General features: G+C 43.0%; 1 protein-coding gene across 3 annotated transcripts in view; it reads right to left on the reverse strand.

The window, feature by feature from the left end:
* Positions 1 to 754: 754 nt before the first annotated feature.
* Positions 755 to 23,464, reverse strand: part of LOC110539021 (NACHT, LRR and PYD domains-containing protein 12) — a 33,397-nt gene continuing 10,687 nt past the window's right edge. The window contains exons 3-16 of one of the 3 annotated variants that reach the window (XM_036948979.1): positions 23,162 to 23,204; positions 20,074 to 20,534; positions 16,469 to 16,548; positions 16,215 to 16,258; positions 15,526 to 15,768; positions 15,323 to 15,385; positions 10,694 to 10,736; positions 7,687 to 9,480; positions 7,299 to 7,472; positions 6,473 to 6,646; positions 5,252 to 5,425; positions 4,430 to 4,603; positions 1,995 to 2,044; positions 758 to 1,611 (exon numbers count right to left, since the gene is read on the reverse strand). In XM_036948979.1, the coding sequence (XP_036804874.1) occupies positions 1,037 to 1,611; positions 1,995 to 2,044; positions 4,430 to 4,603; positions 5,252 to 5,425; positions 6,473 to 6,646; positions 7,299 to 7,472; positions 7,687 to 9,480; positions 10,694 to 10,736; positions 15,323 to 15,385; positions 15,526 to 15,768; positions 16,215 to 16,258; positions 16,469 to 16,548; positions 20,074 to 20,481 (3,996 nt within the window). In that variant the 5' untranslated portion in view covers positions 20,482 to 20,534; positions 23,162 to 23,204 and the 3' untranslated portion in view covers positions 758 to 1,036. Of the gene's footprint in view, positions 1,612 to 1,994; positions 2,045 to 4,429; positions 4,604 to 5,251; positions 5,426 to 6,472; positions 6,647 to 7,298; positions 7,473 to 7,686; positions 9,481 to 10,693; positions 10,737 to 15,322; positions 15,386 to 15,525; positions 15,769 to 16,214; positions 16,259 to 16,468; positions 16,549 to 20,073; positions 20,535 to 23,161; positions 23,205 to 23,464 lie in introns of all 3 variants that reach the window. The other 2 variants (XM_036948980.1, XM_036948981.1) reach the window with 2 other exon arrangements.

Raw genomic sequence — 23,464 nt, forward strand, 5'->3', positions numbered from 1 at the left:
ATTCAGACCCCTTGACATTTTCCACATTTTGATATGTCACAGCCTTATTCTAAAATGTATATATTTTTGAATTACTCTCATCAACCACACACAATACCCCATAATGACAAAGCAAAAACATTTTTGAAAATGTATTAAAATGTAAAAACGTAAATATCACATTTACATAAGTATTCAGACCCTTTACTCAGTACTTTGTTGAAACACCTTTGGCAGAGATTACAGCATCAAGTCTTCTTGGGTTTGAGACTACAAGGTTGACACACCTGTATTTGGGGAGTTTCTCCCATTCTTCTCTGCAGATCCTCTCATGCTGTGTCAGTTTGGATGGGAAGCGTCGCTGGACAGCTGTTTTCAGGTCTCTACAGAGATGTTCTATCGGGTTCAAGTCCAGGCTCTGGCTGGGCCACTCAATGACATTCAGAGACTTGTCACAAAACCACTCCTGAGGAGTGAGGAGTGAGGAGGAGTGAGGACTGAGGAGTGGCTTCCGTCTGGCCACTCTGCCATAAAGGCCTGACTGGTGGAGTGCTACAGAGATGGTTGTCCTTCTGGAAGGCTCTCCCATCTCCACAAAGGAACTCTGACCATCGGGTTCTTGGTCACCTCTCTGACCAAGGCCCTTATCCCCCCGATTGCTCAGTTTGGCCGGGCAGCCAGCTCTAGGAAGAGTCTTGGTGGATCAAAACTTCTTCCATTTAATAATGATGGAGGCCACTGTGTTCTTGGGGACCTTTAATGCTGCAGACATTTTTTGGTACCCTTCCCCAGATCTGTGCCTCGAAACAATCCTTTCTCGGAGCTCTACGGACAATTCCTTTGAACTCATTGCTTAGTCAAGTACTATTTGAGAAGGTCCAGTCCCACAAATTTCATAGGTGGCAATTATATACATTTTATAATAATTTATTTTGCAGTTTAAATGTTAATTTCCTGAAATCTACACATTTTTCCATGTCTTATGTGTGGCCGAAGCGTGACGAGAGTGTAACTGTGTTTCCATGGAGACCCAGGTGTTCCTCCAGGACAAAGGATTCTACTCTACCTGGCTCAGGGACACTGAAGAGCCCTCATTCCAAACCTCAAACCCTGAGTCGAGGGGCTCAGTGAATGTGGTCTGGAATGTGTGCAGGTGGGTCATTGTGCCAGAGTAGACCATGTAGAAGGACAGAGTGCCGGCCGGCCAGTCAAGAAACACTCCTACTCTGGGGAATGGAGGGGAGGAGGACAGGTCTCTCTGGGGTTGAGGAGGGTTGACGGGCAGAGCAGGTATATGTGTCACTTCCCTATTGTGGCAGGCAGTGTAACGATCTCCAGAGTACTCCAGACACCAGGACTTGTCATTGACTCTAAGCCCACAGGCAGAACTTCTTCCTTTTCTGCTGATGCTTTTATATGTTACCGATATCACAACCCTCCCACTGCACTCTACCTCCCAGTAACAGCGCCCAGTCAGACCCTCTCTACACAACACCTGGGTATAGTGATCAAATCTCTCTGGATGATCAGGATACGGCTGCTCCTCTTTAACCCTCTCCACCCTTCTGTTCCCCTCAGACAGAGAGAGGTTTCTGTGTGCTGTGTTTGGGTCCAGTGTGAGATCACAGGCATCTGCAGACAAGAGGAGAGGTTAGAGGAGAGGGAATGGGCTGGATCAGAACTTTGTGTTTGTGTGTGTGTATGTGTATGTGCCTGGCTGTGTGTGTTTGTGTGTGTGTATGTGTATGTGCCTGGCTGTGTGTGTTTGTGTGTGTGTATGTGTGTGTGCCTGGCTGTGTGTGTGTATGTGTGTGTATGTGTGTGTGCCTGGCTGTGTGTGTGTATGTGTGTGTGCCTGGCTGTCTGGCTGTGTGTGTTTGTGTGTGTCTATCTGTAGATGTATATATGTGCGTGCGTGCGCGGAACAGGACAGCGAAACAAACTGTTTGTATGACATCATGACCTGTATCTCTGTTAGTCATCCTCGTTCATGTGTGTGTGTGTGAGAAACCTACATTTTTTCATCAGCTGTGGTTTAACCCAGAACTCTTCATTATGGTCCACACTGTGGGAGAGACAGAGGAACAGACAGAGTGAGTGACACACAGACTGTATGAAGTGTAGTCTAGTCCAGCCTGTATGAAGTGTAGTCTAGTCCAGCCTGTATGAAGTGTAGTCTAGTCCAGCCTGTATGAAGTGTAGTCTAGTCAGGCCTGTATGAGGTGTAGTCTAGTCCAGCCTGTATGAAGTCTAGTCCAGCCTGTATGAAGTGTAGTCTAGTCCAGCCTGTATGAAGTGTAGTCTAGTCCAGCCTGTATGAAGTGTAGTCTAGTCTAGCCTGTATGAAGTCTAGTCCAGCCTGTATGAAGTGTAGTCTAGTCCAGCCTGTATGAAGTGTAGTCTAGTCCAGCCTGTATGAAGTGTAGTCTAGTCTAGCCTGTATGAAGTGTAGTCTAGTCCAGCCTGTATGAAGTGTAGTCTAGTCCAGCCTGTATGAAGTCTAGTCTAGTCCAGCCTGTATGAAGTGTAGTCTAGTCCAGCCTGTATGATGTGTAGTCTAGTCCAGCCTGTATGAAGTCTAGTCCAGTCTGTATGAAGTGTAGTCTAGTCCAGCCTGTATGATGTGTAGTCTAGTCCAGCCTGTATGAAGTCTAGTCCAGCCTGTATGAAGTCTAGTCCAGTCTGTATGAAGTGTAGTCTAGTCCAGCCTGTATGAAGTGTAGTCTAGTCCAGCCTGTATGATGTGTAGTCTAGTCCAGCCTGTATGAAGTGTAGTCTAGTCCAGCCTGTATGATGTGTAGTCTAGTCCAGCCTGTATGAAGTCTAGTCCAGCCTGTATGAAGTCTAGTCTAGTCCAGCCTGTATGAAGTGTAGTCTAGTCCAGCCTGTATGAAGTGTAGTCTAGTCCAGCCTGTATGATGTGTAGTCTAGTCCAGCCTGTATGAAGTGTAGTCTAGTCCAGCCTGTATGATGTGTAGTCTAGTCCAGCCTGTATGAAGTCTAGTCCAGTCTGTATGAAGTGTAGTCTAGTCCAGCCTGTATGAAGTGTAGTCTAGTCCAGCCTGTATGAAGTCTAGTCCAGCCTGTATGAAGTCTAGTCCAGTCTGTATGAAGTGTAGTCTAGTCCAGCCTGTATGAAGTGTAGTCTAGTCCAGCCTGTATGAAGTGTAGTCCAGCCTGTATGATGTGTAGTCTAGTCCAGCCTGTATGAAGTCTAGTCCAGCCTGTATGAAGTCTAGTCCAGTCTGTATGAAGTGTAGTCTAGTCCAGCCTGTATGAAGTGTAGTCTAGTCCAGCCTGTATGATGTGTAGTCTAGTCCAGCCTGTATGAAGTGTAGTCTAGTCCAGCCTGTATGATGTGTAGTCTAGTCCAGCCTGTATGAAGTCTAGTCCAGCCTGTATGAAGTCTAGTCTAGTCCAGCCTGTATGAAGTGTAGTCTAGTCCAGCCTGTATGAAGTGTAGTCTAGTCCAGCCTGTATGATGTGTAGTCTAGTCCAGCCTGTATGAAGTGTAGTCTAGTCCAGCCTGTATGATGTGTAGTCTAGTCCAGCCTGTATGAAGTCTAGTCCAGTCTGTATGAAGTGTAGTCTAGTCCAGCCTGTATGAAGTGTAGTCTAGTCCAGCCTGTATGAAGTCTAGTCCAGCCTGTATGAAGTCTAGTCCAGTCTGTATGAAGTGTAGTCTAGTCCAGCCTGTATGAAGTGTAGTCTAGTCCAGCCTGTATGAAGTGTAGTCCAGCCTGTATGATGTGTAGTCTAGTCCAGCCTGTATGAAGTCTAGTCCAGCCTGTATGAAGTCTAGTCCAGTCTGTATGAAGTGTAGTCTAGTCCAGCCTGTATGAAGTGTAGTCTAGTCCAGCCTGTATGAAGTGTAGTCCAGCCTGTATGATGTGTAGTCTAGTCCAGCCTGTATGAAGTGTAGTCTAGTCCAGCCTGTATGAAGTGTAGTCCAGCCTGTATGATGTGTAGTCTAGTCCAGCCTGTATGAAGTGTAGTCTAGTCCAGCCTGTATGATGTGTAGTCTAGTCCAGCCTGTATGAAGTGTAGTCTAGTCCAGCCTGTATGAAGTCTAGTCCAGCCTGTATGAAGTGTAGTCTAGTCCAGCCTGTATGAAGTCTAGTCCAGCCTGTATGAAGTGTAGTCTAGTCCAGCCTGTATGAAGTGTAGTCTAGTCCAGCCTGTATGAAGTCTAGTCCAGCCTGTATGAAGTGTAGTCTAGTCCAGCCTGTATGAAGTGTAGTCTAGTCCAGCCTGTATGAAGTCTAGTCCAGCCTGTATGAAGTGTAGTCTAGTCCAGCCTGTATGAAATCAGAACCTGACTGTTCTCAGACCAACAAGACAATCATTTACAACATCAGTTACAAAACTGTTTGGAATTCTGTTTCTGGTCAGGTTCAAATAGGATAGACTACAAAAATAAAAACAAGAGTTTTACAGTAACTGTACTAACTTGAGTTTCTCCAGTCTACAGTGTGGATCCTCCAGTCTAGCAGAGAGCAGCTTCACTCCAGAGTCTCCTGGGTGATTGAAGCTCAGGTCCAGTTCTCTCAGATGGGAGGGGTTTGACCCCAGAGCTGAAGCCAGAGAAGCACAGCCTCCATGTGTGACATGACAGCCAGACAGCCTGCAGAGAGAAGCCACCATGTTTTTACATGCAAACTGCTGCCCCCTAGTGGTGAGGCCCTAAATCAAATAAATTGTTATTGGTCATATACACATGGTTAGAAGATGTTATTGTGAGTGTAGCGAAATGCTTCTGGAACGGTTGCCTAGTCAACTTACCCCTATACATACAGTATTACATTGTCATTGATTACTACATTGTTGGGTTTTGAGTTTGCAAGAAAGGCATTTCACTGTACTTGTTCATGTGACATTAAAACTTGAAACTTGATGTCTGCTTTTCTTTTCGGCGATGTGTGTTTACCAGGGCCCTACTAATAATCGACATAAGGGGCCACTTAGGGCCCCGTGGACAGAACTCAGTTGGGTTGTCAACTTGAGAGTAAGAACAGTAGAATACACAAGATGGAATTTCTAAACGTGGCTGTACATCAGCAGTTTTCCTCTTGTTATGTCAGTAAATGTCAATCATTCAATTAGCCCATGACAGCTAACATTTTTTAGATTGCTAGGTAAGTTAGTCTATCCAGCTATCTAAACCTTTAAATATATTGATTTAACCTAAATAATTAATGTGATCAAAAATAACATGTTGTATGACAGTAAACAAAGTAGGCCTCAAAATGTGAGAACAAACAATTTGTCACACCTCAGTATCTCTAGTTGACAGTGTGGATCCTTCAGTCCATCAGAGAGCTGCTTCACTCCTGAATCCTGCAGGTCATTGTGACTCAGGTCCAGTTCTCTCAAGGGTGAATTTGCTGATCTTAGTGCAACAGCCACTGTTTCACAAGTCTCATTTGTGAGTCTACAGCCAGCAAGTCTGTAAAATTGTGAAACAACAAAATAAACATTTCATCCTGAATAGAATGCCCTCTAGAACTGATGCCTGCTTTCCTTTTCAAAGATGTGCTTTAAAGTGCTGAGAATATTTACTGTATGGCTTTAGGCAACGTGAAAGAATGTAAGTTTGTTATCTGTTCTTATTGCTGTTATTTTTTAACCTTTATTTAACTAGGCAAGTCAGTTAAGAACTAATTCTTATTTTCAATGACAGCCCAGGAACAGGCAGGTTAACTGCCATGTTCAGGGGCAGAATGACAGATTTTTACCTTGCCAACTCTGGGATTAGATCCAGCAACCTTCCGGTTACTAGTCTAACGCTCTAACCACTAGGCTACGCTGCCGCCCCATTCTTGAGTATAGCTGGTGTTGCCTAGTTTCTCCAACTTACTACTGTTGTGTTATTATTAAATATTTTCTGCAACAGCTAGTCAGTATTTCCAATTATCTGTTTGTTTTCCTTTGTTCTTGCTGTTCTACTGTGTGATACCATTCCCCATTCACTACTTAAATACAGTCACTCTGTAATAACCTGCCTTATTCATGTTTATTGTATTGATCCATGTTTCTAGTCCGTTTTAGATCATTCCCATCATGTCAATAAAGTCCTCTGTTTGGAACATTCTGGGAGGTTGCCTTATCTCTCTAATAGGAGGTTGGTGTCAGTAGGCAGCAGAGCCACAGGCTTAATCTGGAAGTCCTACATCACAGTGATCAATCTTTTCACAGGTGCAAATATAACAGTGTGCAGGCATCTCTGGCATTCCTGAAGAGTACTAGAATACTGAACTTAGTTTCAAATGTGCAGTGTGGATTCCCCAGTCACGCAGAGAGCAGCTTCACTCCTGAATCCTGCAGGTCATTGTGACTCATGTCCAGCTCTCTCAGGGGAGAGGAGTTTGAGCTGAAGGCTGAGGCCAACGCTTCACAAGAACTCTCAGTGAAATAACATTTTGATTTAGAATAAAAAAAGTAATGACATTACAAAAAAAATGTAAAACTAGATTTGCAAAGTAACTGTACTAACTTGAGTTTCTCCAGTCTACAGTGTGGATCCTCCAGTCTAGCAGAGAGCAGCTTCACTCCAGAGTCTCCTGCGTGATTGGAGCTCAGGTCCAGTTCTCTCAGGTGGGAGGGGTTTGACCCCAGAGCTGAAGCCAGAGAAGCACAGCCTCCATGTGTGACATGACAGCCAGACAGCCTGCAGAGAGAAGCCACCATGTTTTTACATGCAAACTGCTGCCCCCTAGTGGTGAGGCCCTAAATCAAATAAATTGTTATTGGTCATATACACATGGTTAGAAGATGTTATTGTGAGTGTAGCGAAATGCTTCTGGAACGGTTGCCTAGTCAACTTACCCCTATACATACAGTATTACATTGTCATTGATTACTACATTGTTGGGTTTTGAGTTTGCAAGAAAGGCATTTCACTGTACTTGTTCATGTGACATTAAAACTTGAAACTTGATGTCTGCTTTTCTTTTCGGCGATGTGTGTTTACACCAGGGCCCTACTAATAATCGACATAAGGGGCCACTTAGGGCCCCGTGGACAGAACTCAGTTGGGTCGTCAACTTGAGAGTAAGAACAGTAGAATACACAAGATGGAATTTCTAAACGTGGCTGTACATCAGCAGTTTTTCTCTTGTTATGTCAGTAAATGTCAATCATTCAATTAGCCCATGACAGCTAACATTTTTTAGATTGCTAGGTAAGTTAGTCTATCCAGCTATCTAAACCTTTAAAATATATTGATTTAACCTAAATAATTAATGTGATCAAAAATTAACATGTTGTATGACAGTAAACAAAGTAGGCCTCGAAATGTGAGAACAAACAATTTGTCACACCTCAGTATCTCTAGTTGACAGTGTGGATCCTTCAGTCCATCAGAGAGCTGCTTCACTCCTGAATCCTGCAGGTCATTGTGACTCAGGTCCAGTTCTCTCAAGGGTGAATTTGCTGATCTTAGTGCAACGGCCACTGTTTCACAAGTCTCATTTGTGAGTCTACAGCCAGCAAGTCTGTAAAATTGTGAAACAACAAAATAAACATTTCATCCTGAATAGAGTAAAACATTCAAAATATTCTATTTCACAGTCACACCATTCAAAATAAATAAACCACCATGAAAAAACACTAACGTCAACAATAGAATTAATCTAACAAATAAATACGTACAGATCCATTTGAATCCCAAGGCTAAAGTCCAATGTCACATTCGATTATAATACTCACAAAGCCTTTCTGCAGCATGTCACAGCTGGGACCAGTCTCCTACGCTTCTCCCATGATGCTTTATATTTCTTCAGGTCAAACACATCTAGTTCCTCCCCTGACTTTAGAAGCACAGAGGCCAATGCTGAGCAGTGATCTGGTGTGAGCTCAACTGAACTTTTCTTCATAGCCTTACGTGAGAGGTATGCTTGAATGTCTTTATTCAATGACCTGTCTCCCATTTCAATCAAACAGTGAAACAGGTTAATGCATCTTTCAGGAGAGATGTCCTGTGTTGCCATGTACTTGAGGTATGTCCTTATTTCCTCTACACTTTTGGAAGTTTCTTCAGCATCCTTCGACCTTGTCAATAGGCCTTCCAGAAGCTGTTGATTGGATTCCAATAAGAAGCCATGAAGGAAGCGGACGAAGAGGTCCAGATGTCCATTCTCACTTTTTGAAGCTTTATTCACCACTCTTTCTAGGAAAGTATGCACTTTAGGCTGACCTCTGAACTTGACATCGATGAAAGACTCCAGATCCTTCATTTCATTGCTTATGAAACAATGAAACACAAAAAGAGATGCAAAAAACTCCTGGATGGTTAGGTGGACAAAATAGTACACCAGTTCCCCGTAAAACACATCCTCTTTTTTAAAGATTTCTGTGAACATTGCAGAGTATAGAGATCCTTCCCGTTCCTCATCAGTGATGCCACAGTCTGCCAGGTCGTTTTCATTAAACATTTGAGACTCCCCCAGATGATTAAAGGCCAGGCGTCCGAGTTTTAAAATTAACAATCTGTTTTGTTTCAAGACCTTCTGAGGATTTGTGTGATTTGTCTGGCCCTTCAAGTCAGTCAAGGTGACTAAGAAGTGTGTGTACATGGCAGTCAGAGTTTTAGGGACTCCACGGCTGTTTTTGCTGAGCATCTTTCCAAGAATCATGGCAGCAATCCAACAGAAGATGGGGATTTGGCACATGAGGTGTAGACTCCTTGACATCTTTACATGTGAGATGATTCTTGTGGCCAGCTTCTCATCCCCGACTTTCTTCTTAAAGTACTCTTCTTTCTGTTCATCAGTGAAACCTCGTACTACTGTCACCTGGTCGATGTACTCCCAGGGGATCTGATTGGCTGCTGCTGGTCTGGAGGTTATCCAGAGGAGAGCTTCAGGAAGCAGCTTTCTCTTGATAATGTTTGTTAACAACACATTCACCATTTGTTCATCTGTTATTTTAAACAAAGTCTCGTTATTCTTGAAATCCAATTTAAATCTGCTTTCATCAAGACCATCAAAGATTATCATTACTTTATAGGTAGGACTATCAAGTTCTTTGAGACCAGGATGGAAGCTACTCAGAAGACTGTGAACACTGTGAGGTCTTCGGATCAAATTCAGCTCCCTGAAAGGAAGGACAAAGATGAAATGTATATGCTGATTGGCTTTTCCTTCTGCCCAGTCGAGGATGAACTTCTGCACAGAGAATGTTTTTCCAATGCCAGCGATGCCCTTCATCAGCACAGTTCTGATGGATCTCTTCTCTCCTTTCTCTTTTCCAAGTAAGGGTTTGAAGATGTCATTGCAGTTGATTTTGTCTGCTTTTAGCTGGGATGTATCCTCAAGTTGCGACACTTCATGTTCACTATTGAGCCTTTCACTCTCTCCAGTTATGATGTAGAGCTCTGTGAAGATCTTGTTGAAGACTTCTGAATCTCTTTCTTTTCCAATACCCTCAGAAACATGTTTATACTTCTCCCTCAGTTCTGCTTTGTGTTTCTGTATGGCTATTGAGACATAATCTGCTACATGCCTACAAGGAGAGAAATACAACATCAGTGACTGGTCCAGTATATACAGTATATGCTTATTAACATGTGTACTTTGTACCTTTCAAAGTAAGTGAACGGATGAGGACGTATAACCCTGAGCTGACAGGAGCGGATGTTTGACTGAACCAGAAGACATACATGAGTCTTAAAGGGATGTTGCGACATTTTGGCAACTATAAGCCCTTTTTTATTACCCAGAGTCAGATTAACTCATAGATAACTTTTCAGCGTCTCTTTGTGCAGTTTGAGGGAAGTTGGAGGTAGTTTCTGGACCCATTGTTTATAGATTTAGCATATTGACTGTCTATAGTAACAGCTAGCCAAAATGTCACACCTCCCTTTAAGACAGACTATGAAGGGGTCTGGCAGACACAGTGAGTTGACTGTAGAGAGAGAGACTTGGTATTTAAACAAGAATAAATCCTCTTCAAGGCTGTAAAAATACTTTTGGTAAGTGCCTTTAAGCAGGACTGCAAAGTTTGTTTGTGTGCATTCCTGTGTGTTGGCAGTTCGTTGATATCCAGGCTATTTGAATGGCAAATTCCAAAATGCGGAAAAGGTATTTCTGTCCATTATGTGGTGTGAACACATTTGAGACAATTAGTATGTTTGCTAAAGCCTAGCAACATTCTGCCTCACTGAATTTGAAGGGGGAGGGGGAAGGGGGAGCAACTATACAACGTTAATAAAAACATTCCAACAAAATCCAAGCACAGTGATGACACAAACAAAACATATTAATGCCAGGTGTAAGCTAGATACAACATGCCCAGATCTGATTCTAATCTGATCTTATGCTTTTGTTAGGTATAAAATGGAAATTACAGCTTTATTATTAAGTTTTAGGTATGAAAGGGGACACTGCAGTGAATGGCTAAAAGCAGCAGGGGGCTGTAATGTGTTAGTGATCACATTGTGGGTTGAGAAGAACAGTGGCTGTTGGAGCCGATACAACGTGTAGAATTGTCAAGAAATTAATGGAAAATTACGGACAATATTCTGGTCAGAGGCGATAGAATGGCTACCCACTGCTTTTAATTGTTCATCACTGAGGTGTGAACTTGCAGATACTGTAAGTCACTCTGTCTGGATGAGAGCGTCTGCTAAATGACACAAAATCATGCAATAATCCTGTGCTCTTTGAACATTTCTGATAGGAAATAAATAGCAAGTAAACATATGTTGTTTTCTTACCGTTTGACGGTTTGACGGTTTTGTTGGGCCTGTGGTAGGCACTCTGCATAAATAACAAAGAGAATGTTGCTTAGGATTCAAACATGTATACCAATCACTTAGATGTGTCATGTAAGCTATTCTAAAAACAAAACAAAGTAATTACATGTATTTTGCTCATGTGATCTCAAACAACTCTCTGTAAAACAAATGAATGTACTAATGACTTGCAGTTGGACAAAAAACATATAATAATATCACCCTATGGCCAACTTATAAGTTGGCACATTTTAACATAAAATAATTTCAAATTACAACACAAAATTGTAAGATTTGTATTCAACCCAATGACGGTATATATGCATGGACAAAGCCACCGATCACGTGACACCAATCATTCCTCAATGGCACATTTGAAGCCAAGGAAGTCGGGTTAAAATGTCATCTCATGGATACACAACATGCACAGTCAAAGATGTTGGATAAATGAAGATAGTTCGCTGAGGCCTTCTACCATTGAAAAACATAGTCAGTTCCGGTCTACTTAACTGGGTGGGTATCCCATAAACACCAATGCAATAGCAGCTGGGTCTGGTATACTTAGTTCATTGACTTTCATTTAACCAAAAAAACAACCCCCCCCCCCCCCCCCCCCCCCAAAAAAAAAACAGCGAGTGGGCTGTCTCGCTTCCTCTTCCGTCTCTGACGCAGTTTGAGCTACTCCAGGAAGTGACGTTACAGGCTAACCCAGTGCTGCCCCCTCTCATGGAGTATCTCAAATTGAAGGCCAACCGGGGTACTGCAGGCTGCCATTAGCAACTAAATTATCCTTATAACTTATTCTATGTGCTATTTTAAAATAACCGATTGAAGAAATACATCTGATGTATTAGAAGCAATTATTGTTACAATGATTGTCTTCAATTTATTTATTTACACAAAGATTGCCCAAGAAGATTGCTATTTCCCCATTCACCATGATGGGGGATCCTGTTTTCTGCAAACATTGCCTGCAGTACCATGGTCAGCCTTGAACTTCATGGCTTCAATGAAAAGGGGCAGTCGTCACCCCCTAATATTGGCTACATTTAACTAGATTGGTATCCTACAAGCTGCATCTAGTCTGGGTTTTCTAAAGCTAACCAGCTTCAGTTAGCTTCACATTCCAGCTCAGGTTTCAACCGTACTGCAACTGTGGATGTTGCTCGTCCGGCTGTTCGCTGAACTCTAGCAGGCTTGTAATTACACGTGCATGTCTCATGTGGCTGGTCAAAAGCCTAACTCTTCATTGAGACAAAGTTGAAACCATCAATCATGGGCAAGTTATTGCCACATTCTAATTTGTGCCAAAATCAAAATGAAGGAAAAGTTATCTTGCAAATTCAGCAGGCTATTGTGTGAAATAGTCTTTTAGAAACACTGTCTTCATCTTCATCTTGTTTTATGTCTTTGGTGTCCTTATCAATGCACAATAAACTTTTCCCCCACTAGTATCAATAAAATACTGGATTCTTTGTTTCGTACTATGATCATGACCAGATCTGTCTCATTTTCCCATCATACTTATTGCTTTTCAGGTTTGTCTGAATGAGCAGGAAGTGATTGTACATCTCAGTCAGAGTTGTGATCTCTCCACTCTTATCTTCACTCAACATTTGCTCAATAACCCTGGCAGTAATCTAACAGAAGACTGGTATGTGGCACATGATGTGGAGGCTCCTTGATGTATTAATGTGGGAGATGATTCTCCTGGCCCGGTTCTCATCCTCAACATTCTTCTTAAAGTATTCTTCTTTCTGTTTGTCGTTGAACCCTCGTACTTCTGTCACCTTGTTGATGTACTCATGGGGGACCTGATTGGAGCTTCAGGGAGTAGATTCCCCTCAATGTGGTTTGTCATCAACCTGTCAACTGATGTCTCAGATCACTCAACTTCTTGTTCTGGTGAAAACCTAATGGCAGTCTGCTTTCATCCAAACCGTCAAAGATGAACATGACTTTGCAGGTATCATATATCTTTGCCTCTTCTATCTCTGTAAGTTCAGGGTGGAAGTAACGCAAAAGTCCATGAAGACTGTACTGGTCATCTTGAATCAGATTCAGCTCTCAGAGAGAGAGCACAAATATGAAATTAATATCCTGATTGGCTTTACCCAGTCAAGTATGAACTTCTGCACAGAGAATGTTTTTCCAATGCCAGCGATGCCCTTCGTCAGCACAGTTCGGATGGGTCTCTCCTTTTCACTCTCTTCTCCAGATAAGGGTTTGAAGATTTTGGGTTTGCAGTTGATTGGAGTGTCTGTAGATGTTTTTGTCCTGCGTGTATATTCAATCTGCCGGATCTCATGTTCGTTATTAACCCCTTCACTCTGTCCTTGTGTGAGGTAGAGCTGTGCGTACCGGTAGATGCTGTTGAGGGGAGTTTGTTCCACTGCGGTGCCTTCAAACATAAATCCAAACCTCTTCTTCAGACTGGCTTTATGTTTCTCTTTAACTCTTTGTGTGTCGTCATCCACTGGAAAGAACACCACACTTTAAAACTTCAATAAGTAAAGTTACAAGAGAAAGTGTGTCTGAGGAAGTCCAGAAGCATCATCAAAGACCCCACACCTACATGCTCAGAAACAGTTTCTATCTACAAGCCTGCTGAACATTTGAACTGGACTGACCACCTGCACTGACTTTTCACAGATTAGCACACATGCACTCACTCCTCCACACACACACATCACACTACACACACATCACAACTGCTTAATTATTATTGCTAAATACTGTGCACAATTTACAAAACACACGTACATATTGTACTATAAATTGTGCCTTCCTGTATTATAATATTATAGTTGTTATTAAATGTTTATTATAAACTGGGTGGTTTGGGTTCTGAATGCTGATTGGTTAAAAGCTGTGGTATATCAGACAATATAAACTGGGTGGTTCGAGCACTGAATGCTAATTGGCTGACAGCCATGGTATATCAAACCGTATACCAAGGGTATAAGTAAACATGTATTTTTACTGCTCTAATTACATTGTTAACCAGTTTATAATAGCAATAAGGCACCTCGGGGTCTGTGGTATATGGACAATATATCACTGCTAAGGGCTGTATCCAGGCACTCCGTTTGCATCGTGCATAAGAACAGCCATTAGCTGTGGTATATTGGCCATATACCACACCCCCTCGTGCCTTATTGCTTAAACATACCACGGATATGACGCAAAAATACTTGTTTACTGTTCTATTAATGTTGGCAACCAGTTTATAATAGCAATAAGGCACATTGGGGGTCTGTGGTATATGGCCAATATATCACTGCTAAGGGCTGTATCCAGGCATTCCACGTTGCTTTGTGCCTAAAAGCAGCCCTTAGACACGGTATATTGGCCATATACCACACCCCCTCGGGCCTTGTTGCTTAGATATACCACACCCCCTCGGGCCTTGTTGCTTAGATATACCACACCCCCTCGGGCCTTGTTGCTTAGATATACCACACCCCCTCGGGCCTTGTTGCTTAGATATACCACACCCCCTCGGGCCTTGTTGCTTAGATATACCACACCCCCTCGGGCCTTGTTGCTTAGATATACCACACCCCCTCGGGCCTTGTTGCTTAGATATACCACACCCCCTCGGGCCTTGTTGCTTAGATATACCACACCCCCTCGGGCCTTGTTGCTTAGATATACCACACCCCCTCGGGCCTTGTTGCTTAGATATACCACACCCCCTCGGGCCTTGTTGCTTAGATATACCACACCCCCTCGGGCCTTGTTGCTTAGATATACCACACCCCCTCGGGCCTTGTTGCTTAGATATACCACACCCCCTCGGGCCTTGTTGCTTAGATATACCACACCCCCTCGGGCCTTGTTGCTTAGATATACCACACCCCCTCGGGCCTTGTTGCTTAGATATACCACACCCCCTCGGGCCTTGTTGCTTAGATATACCACACCCCCTCGGGCCTTGTTGCTTAGATATACCACACCCCCTCGGGCCTTGTTGCTTAGATATACCACACCCTCTCGGGCCTTGTTGCTTAGATATACCACACCCCCTCGGGCCTTGTTGCTTAGATATACCACACCCCCTCGGGCCTTGTTGCTTAGATATACCACACCCCCTCGGGCCTTGTTGCTTAGATATACCACACCCCCTCGGGCCTTGTTGCTTAGATATACCACACCCCCTCGGGCCTTGTTGCTTAGATATACCACACCCCCTCGGGCCTTGTTGCTTAGATATACCACACCCTCTCGGGCCTTGTTGCTTAGATATACCACACCCCCTCGGGCCTTGTTGCTTAGATATACCACACCCCCTCGGGCCTTGTTGCTTAGATATACCACACCCCCTCGGGCCTTGTTGCTTAGATATACCACACCCCCTCGGGCCTTGTTGCTTAGATATACCACACCCCCTCGGGCCTTGTTGCTTAGTTCTATTCCACTGAGCCGTTCACTTTATGTTGTTATCTTTTCTTATTTCTTATTGTTGTCGTATACCATGTGTATCCTTTACATACGACTAATACAACTTTAAAGTTTGTGTGTGTGTGTGTGTGTGTGTGTGTGTGTGTGTGTGTGTGTGTGTGTGTGTGTACAGTATACAGTGTGTGAGGTTAGCCTTATCAGACATACCGCTGCTCTGCCCAATGCACATAGTCTGTCCATAGCAATCCACCTCCATACAGACAGGCCCACCTGGAAGGAAAGAAGAATATATTCTACTGTAATTCCAACAGACTTCAGTCAGCGGTATCATATGTGGTTTAGAGGACACTGATGAGAGAGAGAGACAGAGAGAGAGAGAGAGAGTTAGAGAGCGAGAGAGACAGACCTACCTAGCTCCTGGATCAAATTATGTTCTTTCTCCTGGAGGATCCTGTAGAAGGTTGATTTGACTTTATCTGATTTTAATGTGATGTACAGCTCCCTCATCTGTTCCTGGCTGGTCCGGGCAGCACGGATGTTAGAGTACGCCTCACTATGGATCATACCCCACTTGAGCAGGTCATCTAATATGGGCATCACCGTGGTAACGTTCTGAATGAGCTCAGCCCTGTTATCATCCACAAATTTAGCATCTGGAGCATTATGCACACACACACACACACACACACACAGACACACACACACACACACACACACACACACACACACACACACACACACACACACACACACACACACACACACACACACACACACACACACACACCGTACAAAAACATGCATGTGTTACAAACAAATCCAGGTAAGAAACATCAATACATTATAAATATATAGGTAACTGTACAGTATTTATTTTACATACGAGACTCATTTCAAATAGAACATATAATGATAGAAATAGTAGAAAGATAAAGCTATATTCAGTAGGCTATGGTACAAAATAACCATTACTTTATAAGGAGGCCATTTCTGGCCTTCAATCGGGGGTTTAGAGAGAGGGGTTATGGGAAACAGTTACTTTACAGTATAAGGAGAAAAATCTCCAGAATACCATCTCAGTTTAGACACACAGCTTTACCTCTTCTCTTCTCTGTCTCACTCAGATCAAGTGACTGGGTCGGTCTGAAAAATGACAAACATGGAAAAAAGCGTTTTGTGTTTGAGGCGAACAAAAATGTTGTTTTGGTACATGGTGTTCTATTTGTGAAAGAGTTGTTAGACTGTTCTGAATGTGTGCTGTGCTGGTAAAGAGTCTTAGAGAGGTCACACAGCATAACAGGAAATAATCATGTTAACAGGAATGATATGATCTAATGTATTAATATGTCTTACCTTTCTGTCACACTGCTTCGTGAGGCTTTTGGAAAGGGGCAGATGGATTGGGAAGATGTAGAGGGAAGTTGAGTGGAGGGCTGAAGAAAAGAGGGGTTGGGAGGGGGGAGAGTGAGGTTTAGGAGAGAGGGGTTGGGAGGGGGGAGAGTGGGGTTTAGGAGAGTGGGGTTGGGAGGGGGGAGAGTGGGGTTTAGGAGAGAGGGGTTGGGAGGGGGGAGAGTGAGGTTTAGGAGAGAGGGGTTGGGAGGGGGGAGAGTGGGGTTTAGGAGAGAGGGGTTGGTAGGGGGGAGAGTGGGGTTTAGGAGAGTGGGGTTGGGGAGAGAGGGGTTGGTAGGGGGGAGAGTGGGGTTTAGGAGAGTGGGGTTGGGGAGAGAGGGGTTGGGGAGAGAGGGGTTGGGGAGAGAGGGGTTGGGAGGGGGGAGAGTGGGGTTTAGGAGAGTGGGGTTGGGGAGAGAGGGGTTGGGAGGGGGGAGAGTGGGGTTTAGGAGAGAGGGTTGGGAGGGGGGAGAGTGGGGTTTAGGAGAGAGGGGTTGGGAGGGGGAGAGTGGGGTTTAGGAGAGAGGGGTTGGGAGGGGGAGAGTGGGGTTTAGGAGAGAGGGGTTGGGAGGGGGGAGAGTGGGGTTTAGGAGAGAGGGGTTGGGAGGGGGAGAGTGGGGTTTAGGAGAGAGGGGTTGGGAGGGGGGAGAGTGGGGTTTAGGAGAGAAGGGTTGGGAGGGGGGAGAGTGGGGTTTAGGAGAGAGGGGTTGGGAGGGGGAGAGTGGGGTTTAGGAGAGAGGGGTTGGAAGGGGGAGAGTGGGGTTTAGGAGAGAGGGGTTGGGAGGGGGAGAGTGGGGTTTAGGAGATTGGGGTTGGGAGGGGGAGAGTGGGGTTTAGGAGAGTGGGGTTGGGGAGAGAGGGGTTGGTAGGGGGGAGAGTGGGGTTTAGGAGAGTGGGGTTGGGGAGAGAGGGGTTGGGGAGAGAGGGGTTGGGAAGGGGGAGAGTGGGGTTTAGGAGAGTGGGGTTGGGGAGAGAGGGGTTGGGGAGAGTGGGGTTGGGGAGAGTGGGGTTGGGAGGGGGGAGAGTGGGGTTTAGGAGAGTGGGGTTGGGGAGAGAGGGGTTGGGAGGGGGGAGAGTGGGGTTTAGGAGAGAGGGGTTGGGAGGGGGAGAGTGGGGTTGGGGAGAGAGGGGTTGGGAGGGGGGAGAGTGGGGTTTAGGAGAGAGGGGTTGGGAGGGGGAGAGTGGGGTTTAGGCTACAGTGTTTTCAACGTGCATATTTGACATATACAATTACATTGTGTATGTTTATTTATACAGTAACTATTATTCAACATGTCCTCACCTGGGATTCAAACTCACAACCTTTTGGTTCACGGCATTCCAATCGTCCTGCTATGCCACTATGTCTGTGTCAATGACTGACTTCATCTGTATTCTTAAACTTTGGACTTCAAAGTAAATCTCAGCTTTGTATAATACACTCAATAAAAACTATTATATTATCATAGTGATTCAGGAGTAACATTAAAACAGAACAATACGGCCCACCAACATTAGACAACTATACAGAAAACCAATATAAAAAGGCTGGTTGTTCAAATTTCATCATGGACAACTTTAGCATTTTAGCTAATTATTAACTTTGCAACTACTTAGCATGTTAGCTAACCCTTCCCCTAACCTTAACCCTTTAACCTAACTCTTAACTCAAACCTTAACCCCTAGCCTGGTTAACGTTAGCCAGCTAGCTAACGTTAGCAACAACAAATTAGAATTCACAACATATCCATTTTGGAAAATTCATAACATGTTGTGCATTTTGCAAATATTGTATGAATTGTATGATGGACCTCCACAAATGAATACAGTGCCTTGCGAAAGTATTCGTCCCCCTTGAACTTTGCGACCTTTTGCCACATTTCAGGCTTCAAACATAAAGATATAAAACTGTATTTTTTTTGTGAAGAATCAACAACAAGTGGGACACAATCATGAAGTGGAATGACATTTATTGGATATTTCAAACTTTTTTAACAAATCAAAAACTGAAAAATTGGGCGTGCAAAATTATTCAGCCCCCTTAAGTTAATACTTTGTAGCGCCACCTTTTGCTGCGATTAAGTCGCTTGGGGTATGTCTCTATCAGTTTTGCACATCGAGAGACTGAAATTTTTTCCCATTCCTCCTTGCAAAACAGCTCGAGCTCAGTGAGGTTGGATGGAGAGCATTTGTGAACAGCAGTTTTCAGTTCTTTCCACAGATTCTCGATTGGATTCAGGTCTGGACTTTGACTTGGCCATTCTAACACCTGGATATGTTTATTTTTGAACCATTCCATTGTAGATTTTGCTTTATGTTTTGGATCATTGTCTTGTTGGAAGACAAATCTCCGTCCCAGTCTCAGGTCTTTTGCAGACTCCATCAGGTTTTCTTCCAGAATGGTCCTGTATTTGGCTCCATCCATCTTCCCATCAATTTTAACCATCTTCCCTGTCCCTGCTGAAGAAAAGCAGGCCCAAACCATGATGCTGCCACCACCATGTTTGACAGTGGGGATGGTGTGTTCAGCTGTGTTTCTTTTACGCCAAACATAACGTTTTGCATTGTTGCCAAAAAGTTCAATTTTGGTTTCATCTGACCAGAGCACCTTCTTCCACATGTTTGGTGTGTCTCCCAGGTGGCTTGTGGCAAACTTTAAACAACACTTTTTATGGATATCTTTAAGAAATTGCTTTCTTGCCACTCTTCCATAAAGGCCAGATTTGTGCAATATATGATTGATTGTTGTCCTATGGACAGAGTCTCCCACCTCAGCTGTAGATCTCTGCAGTTCATCCAGAGTGATCATGGGCCTCTTGGCTGCATCTCTGATCAGTCTTCTCCTTGTATGAGCTGAAAGTTTAGAGGGACGGCCAGGTCTTGGTAGATTTGCAGTGGTATGATACTCCTTCCATTTCAATATTATCGCTTGCACAGTGCTCCTTGGGATGTTTAAAGCTTGGGAAATATTTTTGTATCCAAATCCGGCTTTAAACTTCTTCACAACAGTATCTCGGACCTGCCTGGTGTGTTCCTTGTTCTTCATGATGCTCTCTGCGCTTTTAACGGACCTCTGAGACTATCACAGTGCAGGTGCATTTATACGGAGACTTGATTACACACAGGTGGATTGTATTTATCATCATTAGTCATTTAGGTCAACATTGGATCATTCAGAGATCCTCACTGAACTTCTGGAGAGAGTTTGCTGCACTGAAAGTAAAGGGGCTGAATAATTTTGCACGCCCAATTTTTCAGTTTTTGATTTGTTAAAAAAGTTTGAAATATCCAATAAATGTCATTCCACTTCATGATTGTGTCCCACTTGTTGTTGATTCTTCACAAAAAAATACAGTTTTATATCTTTATGTTTGAAGCCTGAAATGTGGCAAAAGGTCGCAAAGTTCAAGGGGGCCGAATACTTTCGCAAGGCACTGTATGTAGTTTTATGTTATCACATGTTGCTTTTATGTTGTCACATGTTATCACATTAACTTCACATAGGATCACGTGATCACGTAAAATTCATGTGTTTTTTCCACAAGGGTTATTCCTACAGAGATTTAATGGAGTATCTTAAGGTGACTCACAAGTGAAGAGGTCTTTTTCCTTTCGGGTTTCCAGTCATCCTCATGTTCAGCTTTCCTTTTACACGCTGTCAGGTGTCTGGTCACTGATGGTTTCCATGTGTGGTCAAGAGCACGTTTGCATGTTTGGCAACGGAGAACCTCTTCACTCCATACTGTGTTAAGATACTCTGGTTGAATGTCATTGGCCAATTCTTTGCCCTCATCCTTAGCTTTCTTCTTTGCTAAATGACGGGCAGAAGCCAGATGTGCGTCTATTGATTTCTTCCTCATGTGGTCAAGTAGACAGTTGCAAGCTTTGCAAAATAATAGTCCATTTTTCTCCTTTGTATCAGGAAACTGTTCCTCCCTGGCTTTGGGCGATGCACGACTCCTGTGGCCAACTCTTGGTGTAGTGTTTTCATCTGGCATTTTGTCAATGTTTCTATAGCAGCATTCATAAACCAAGCTCTTTGTTTATTCACCTGTCCGGCGATACAGAGATGAGGGCTTGTTAATACAGTGGTTCTCAAACCTCTCCTCAGGGACCACCAGACGTTTCACCACTCTGTTGTAGCCCTGAACTAGATCACCTGAATCACCTAGTCAAGGGCTTGATGATTAGTTGATAAGTTGAATCACGTGAGCTAGTTCTGAAATAGATCAAATACTTGGAATGTCTGGGAGTCCCTGAGGAGGTTTGAAAACCACTGTGGATCAGGTGAGGATCTCACACACATGACAAGTCGTGCATTACATAGACTACGGTTTAAGATGTAAAGTCGTGCATTACATAGACTAGAGTTTCACATGTAAAGTCGTGCATTACATAGACTACAGTTTCACATGTAAAGTCGTGCATTACATAGACTAGAGTTTCACATGGAAAGTCGTGCATTACATAGACTACAGTTTCACATGTAAAGTCGTGCATTACATAGACTAGAGTTTCACATGTAAAGTAGTGTATTACATAGACTACAGTTTCACATGTAAAGTCGTGCATTACATAGACTACAGTTTCACATGTAAAGTCGTGCATTACATAGACTAGAGTTTCACATGTAAAGTAGTGTATTAAAGTAGTGTATTACATAGACTACAGTTTCACATGTAAAGTCGTGCATTACATAGACTACAGTTTCACATGTAAAGTCGTGCATTACATAGACTAGAGTTTCACATGTAAAGTAGTGTATTACATAGACTACAGTTTCACATGGAAAGTAGTGCATTACATAGACTACAGTTTCACATGGAAAGTCGTGCATTACATAGACTACAGTTTCACATGGAAAGTCGTGCATTGCATAGACTACAGTTTCACATGGAAAGTTGTGCATTACATAGACTACAGTTTCACATGTAAAGTCGTGCATTGCAATACATATACTAGTTTAACATGTAAAGTCGTGCATTACATAGACTACAGTTTCACATGGAAAGTTGTGCATTACATAGACTACGGTTTCACATGGAAAGTCGTGCATTACATAGACTACGGTTTCACATGGAAAGTCGTGCATTACATAGACTACAGTTTCACATGGAAAGTCGTGCATTACATAGACTACAGTTTCACATGGAAAGTCGTGCATTACATAGACTACAGTTTCACATGGAAAGTTGTGCATTACATAGACTACGGTTTCACATGGAAAGTCGTGCATTACATAGACTACAGTTTCACATGGAAAGTCGTGCATTACAATACATATACTAGTTTTACATGTAAAGTCGTGCATTACATAGACTACAGTTTCACATGTAAAGTCGTGCATTACATAGACTACAGTTTCACATGGAAAGTCGTGCATTACATAGACTACAGTTTCACATGGAAAGTCGTGCATTACATAGACTACAGTTTCACATGGAAAGTTGTGCATTACATAGACTACAGTTTCACATGTAAAGTCGTGCATTACAATACATATACTAGTTTTACATGGAAAGTTGTACATTACATAGACTACAGTTTCACATGGAAAGTCGTGCATTACATAGACTACAGTTTCACATGGAAAGTCGTGCATTACATAGACTACAGTTTCACATGGAAAGTAGTGTATTACATAGACTACAGTTTCACATGGAAAGTTGTGCATTACATAGACTACAGTTTCACATGGAAAGTCGTGCATTACATAGACTACAGTTTCACATGGAAAGTCGTGCATTACAATACATATACTAGTTTTACATGTAAAGTCGTGCATTACATAGACTACAGTTTCACATGGAAAGTAGTGCATTACATAGACTACAGTTTCACATGGAAAGTCGTGCATTACAATACATATACTAGTTTTACATGTAAAGTCGTGCATTACATAGACTACAGTTTCACATGGAAAGTAGTGCATTACATAGACTACAGTTTCACATGGAAAGTCGTGCATTACATAGACTACAGTTTCACATGGAAAGTCGTGCATTACAATACATATACTAGTTTTACATGTAAAGTCGTGCATTACATAGACTACAGTTTCACATGGAAAGTAGTGCATTACATAGACTACAGTTTCACATGGAAAGTCGTGCATTACATAGACTACAGTTTCACATGGAAAGTCGTGCATTACATAGACTACAGTTTCACATGGAAAGTCGTGCATTACATAGACTACAGTTTCACATGGAAAGTCGTGCATTGCAATACATATACCAGTTTAACATGTAAAGTCGTGCATTACATAGACTACAGTTTCACATGGAAAGTCGTGCATTACATAGACTACAGTTTCACATGGAAAGTCGTGCATTATAATAAATATACTAGTTTTACATGGAAAGTCGTGCATTGCATAGACTACAGTTTCACATGGAAAGTTGTGCATTACATAGACTACAGTTTCACATGGAAAGTCGTGCATTGCATAGACTACGGTTTCACGTGTAAAGTCGTGCATTGCAATACATATAAAGTCGTGCATCACATAGACTACAGTTTTACATGGAAAGTCGTGCATTACATAAACTACATTTTTCAAACCATGATAGGGAAGAAGATCCACATGTTATACAGAGAGAGAGAGAGAGAGAGAGAGAGAGAGAGAGGTGAAACACTGTACCTTGGACTGTTCTATGGTAAAACTGTGTAGCTTACCTTAACAGGTGTGTCCAAGTTTTGTCCAAACTGTGTGCACATACTGTAAAAAGAATATTGAATGTTTTAATTTAGCCTGTTCTACAGCAAACCAGCCTCAGTTTCTTTCATGAACATAACACTGCCTACATGTCCTCAGTTCTTGGCAACATTATCACTTGCATATCTGTCCACTTAAGTCCCTATTACCTTGTCACTGGGCGTGACATTGTGAATATTCTATAGGATAGTAAAAGCTAGTAAATGGAAGGCCTGGCTTCCTGGCACATCTGGTTGTGTGTTGGGAAAATAAATATTGTTGGG

This window comes from Oncorhynchus mykiss, chromosome 17, assembly GCF_013265735.2.
Source record: "Oncorhynchus mykiss isolate Arlee chromosome 17, USDA_OmykA_1.1, whole genome shotgun sequence".
NCBI classification, from domain to species: domain Eukaryota; kingdom Metazoa; phylum Chordata; class Actinopteri; order Salmoniformes; family Salmonidae; genus Oncorhynchus; species Oncorhynchus mykiss.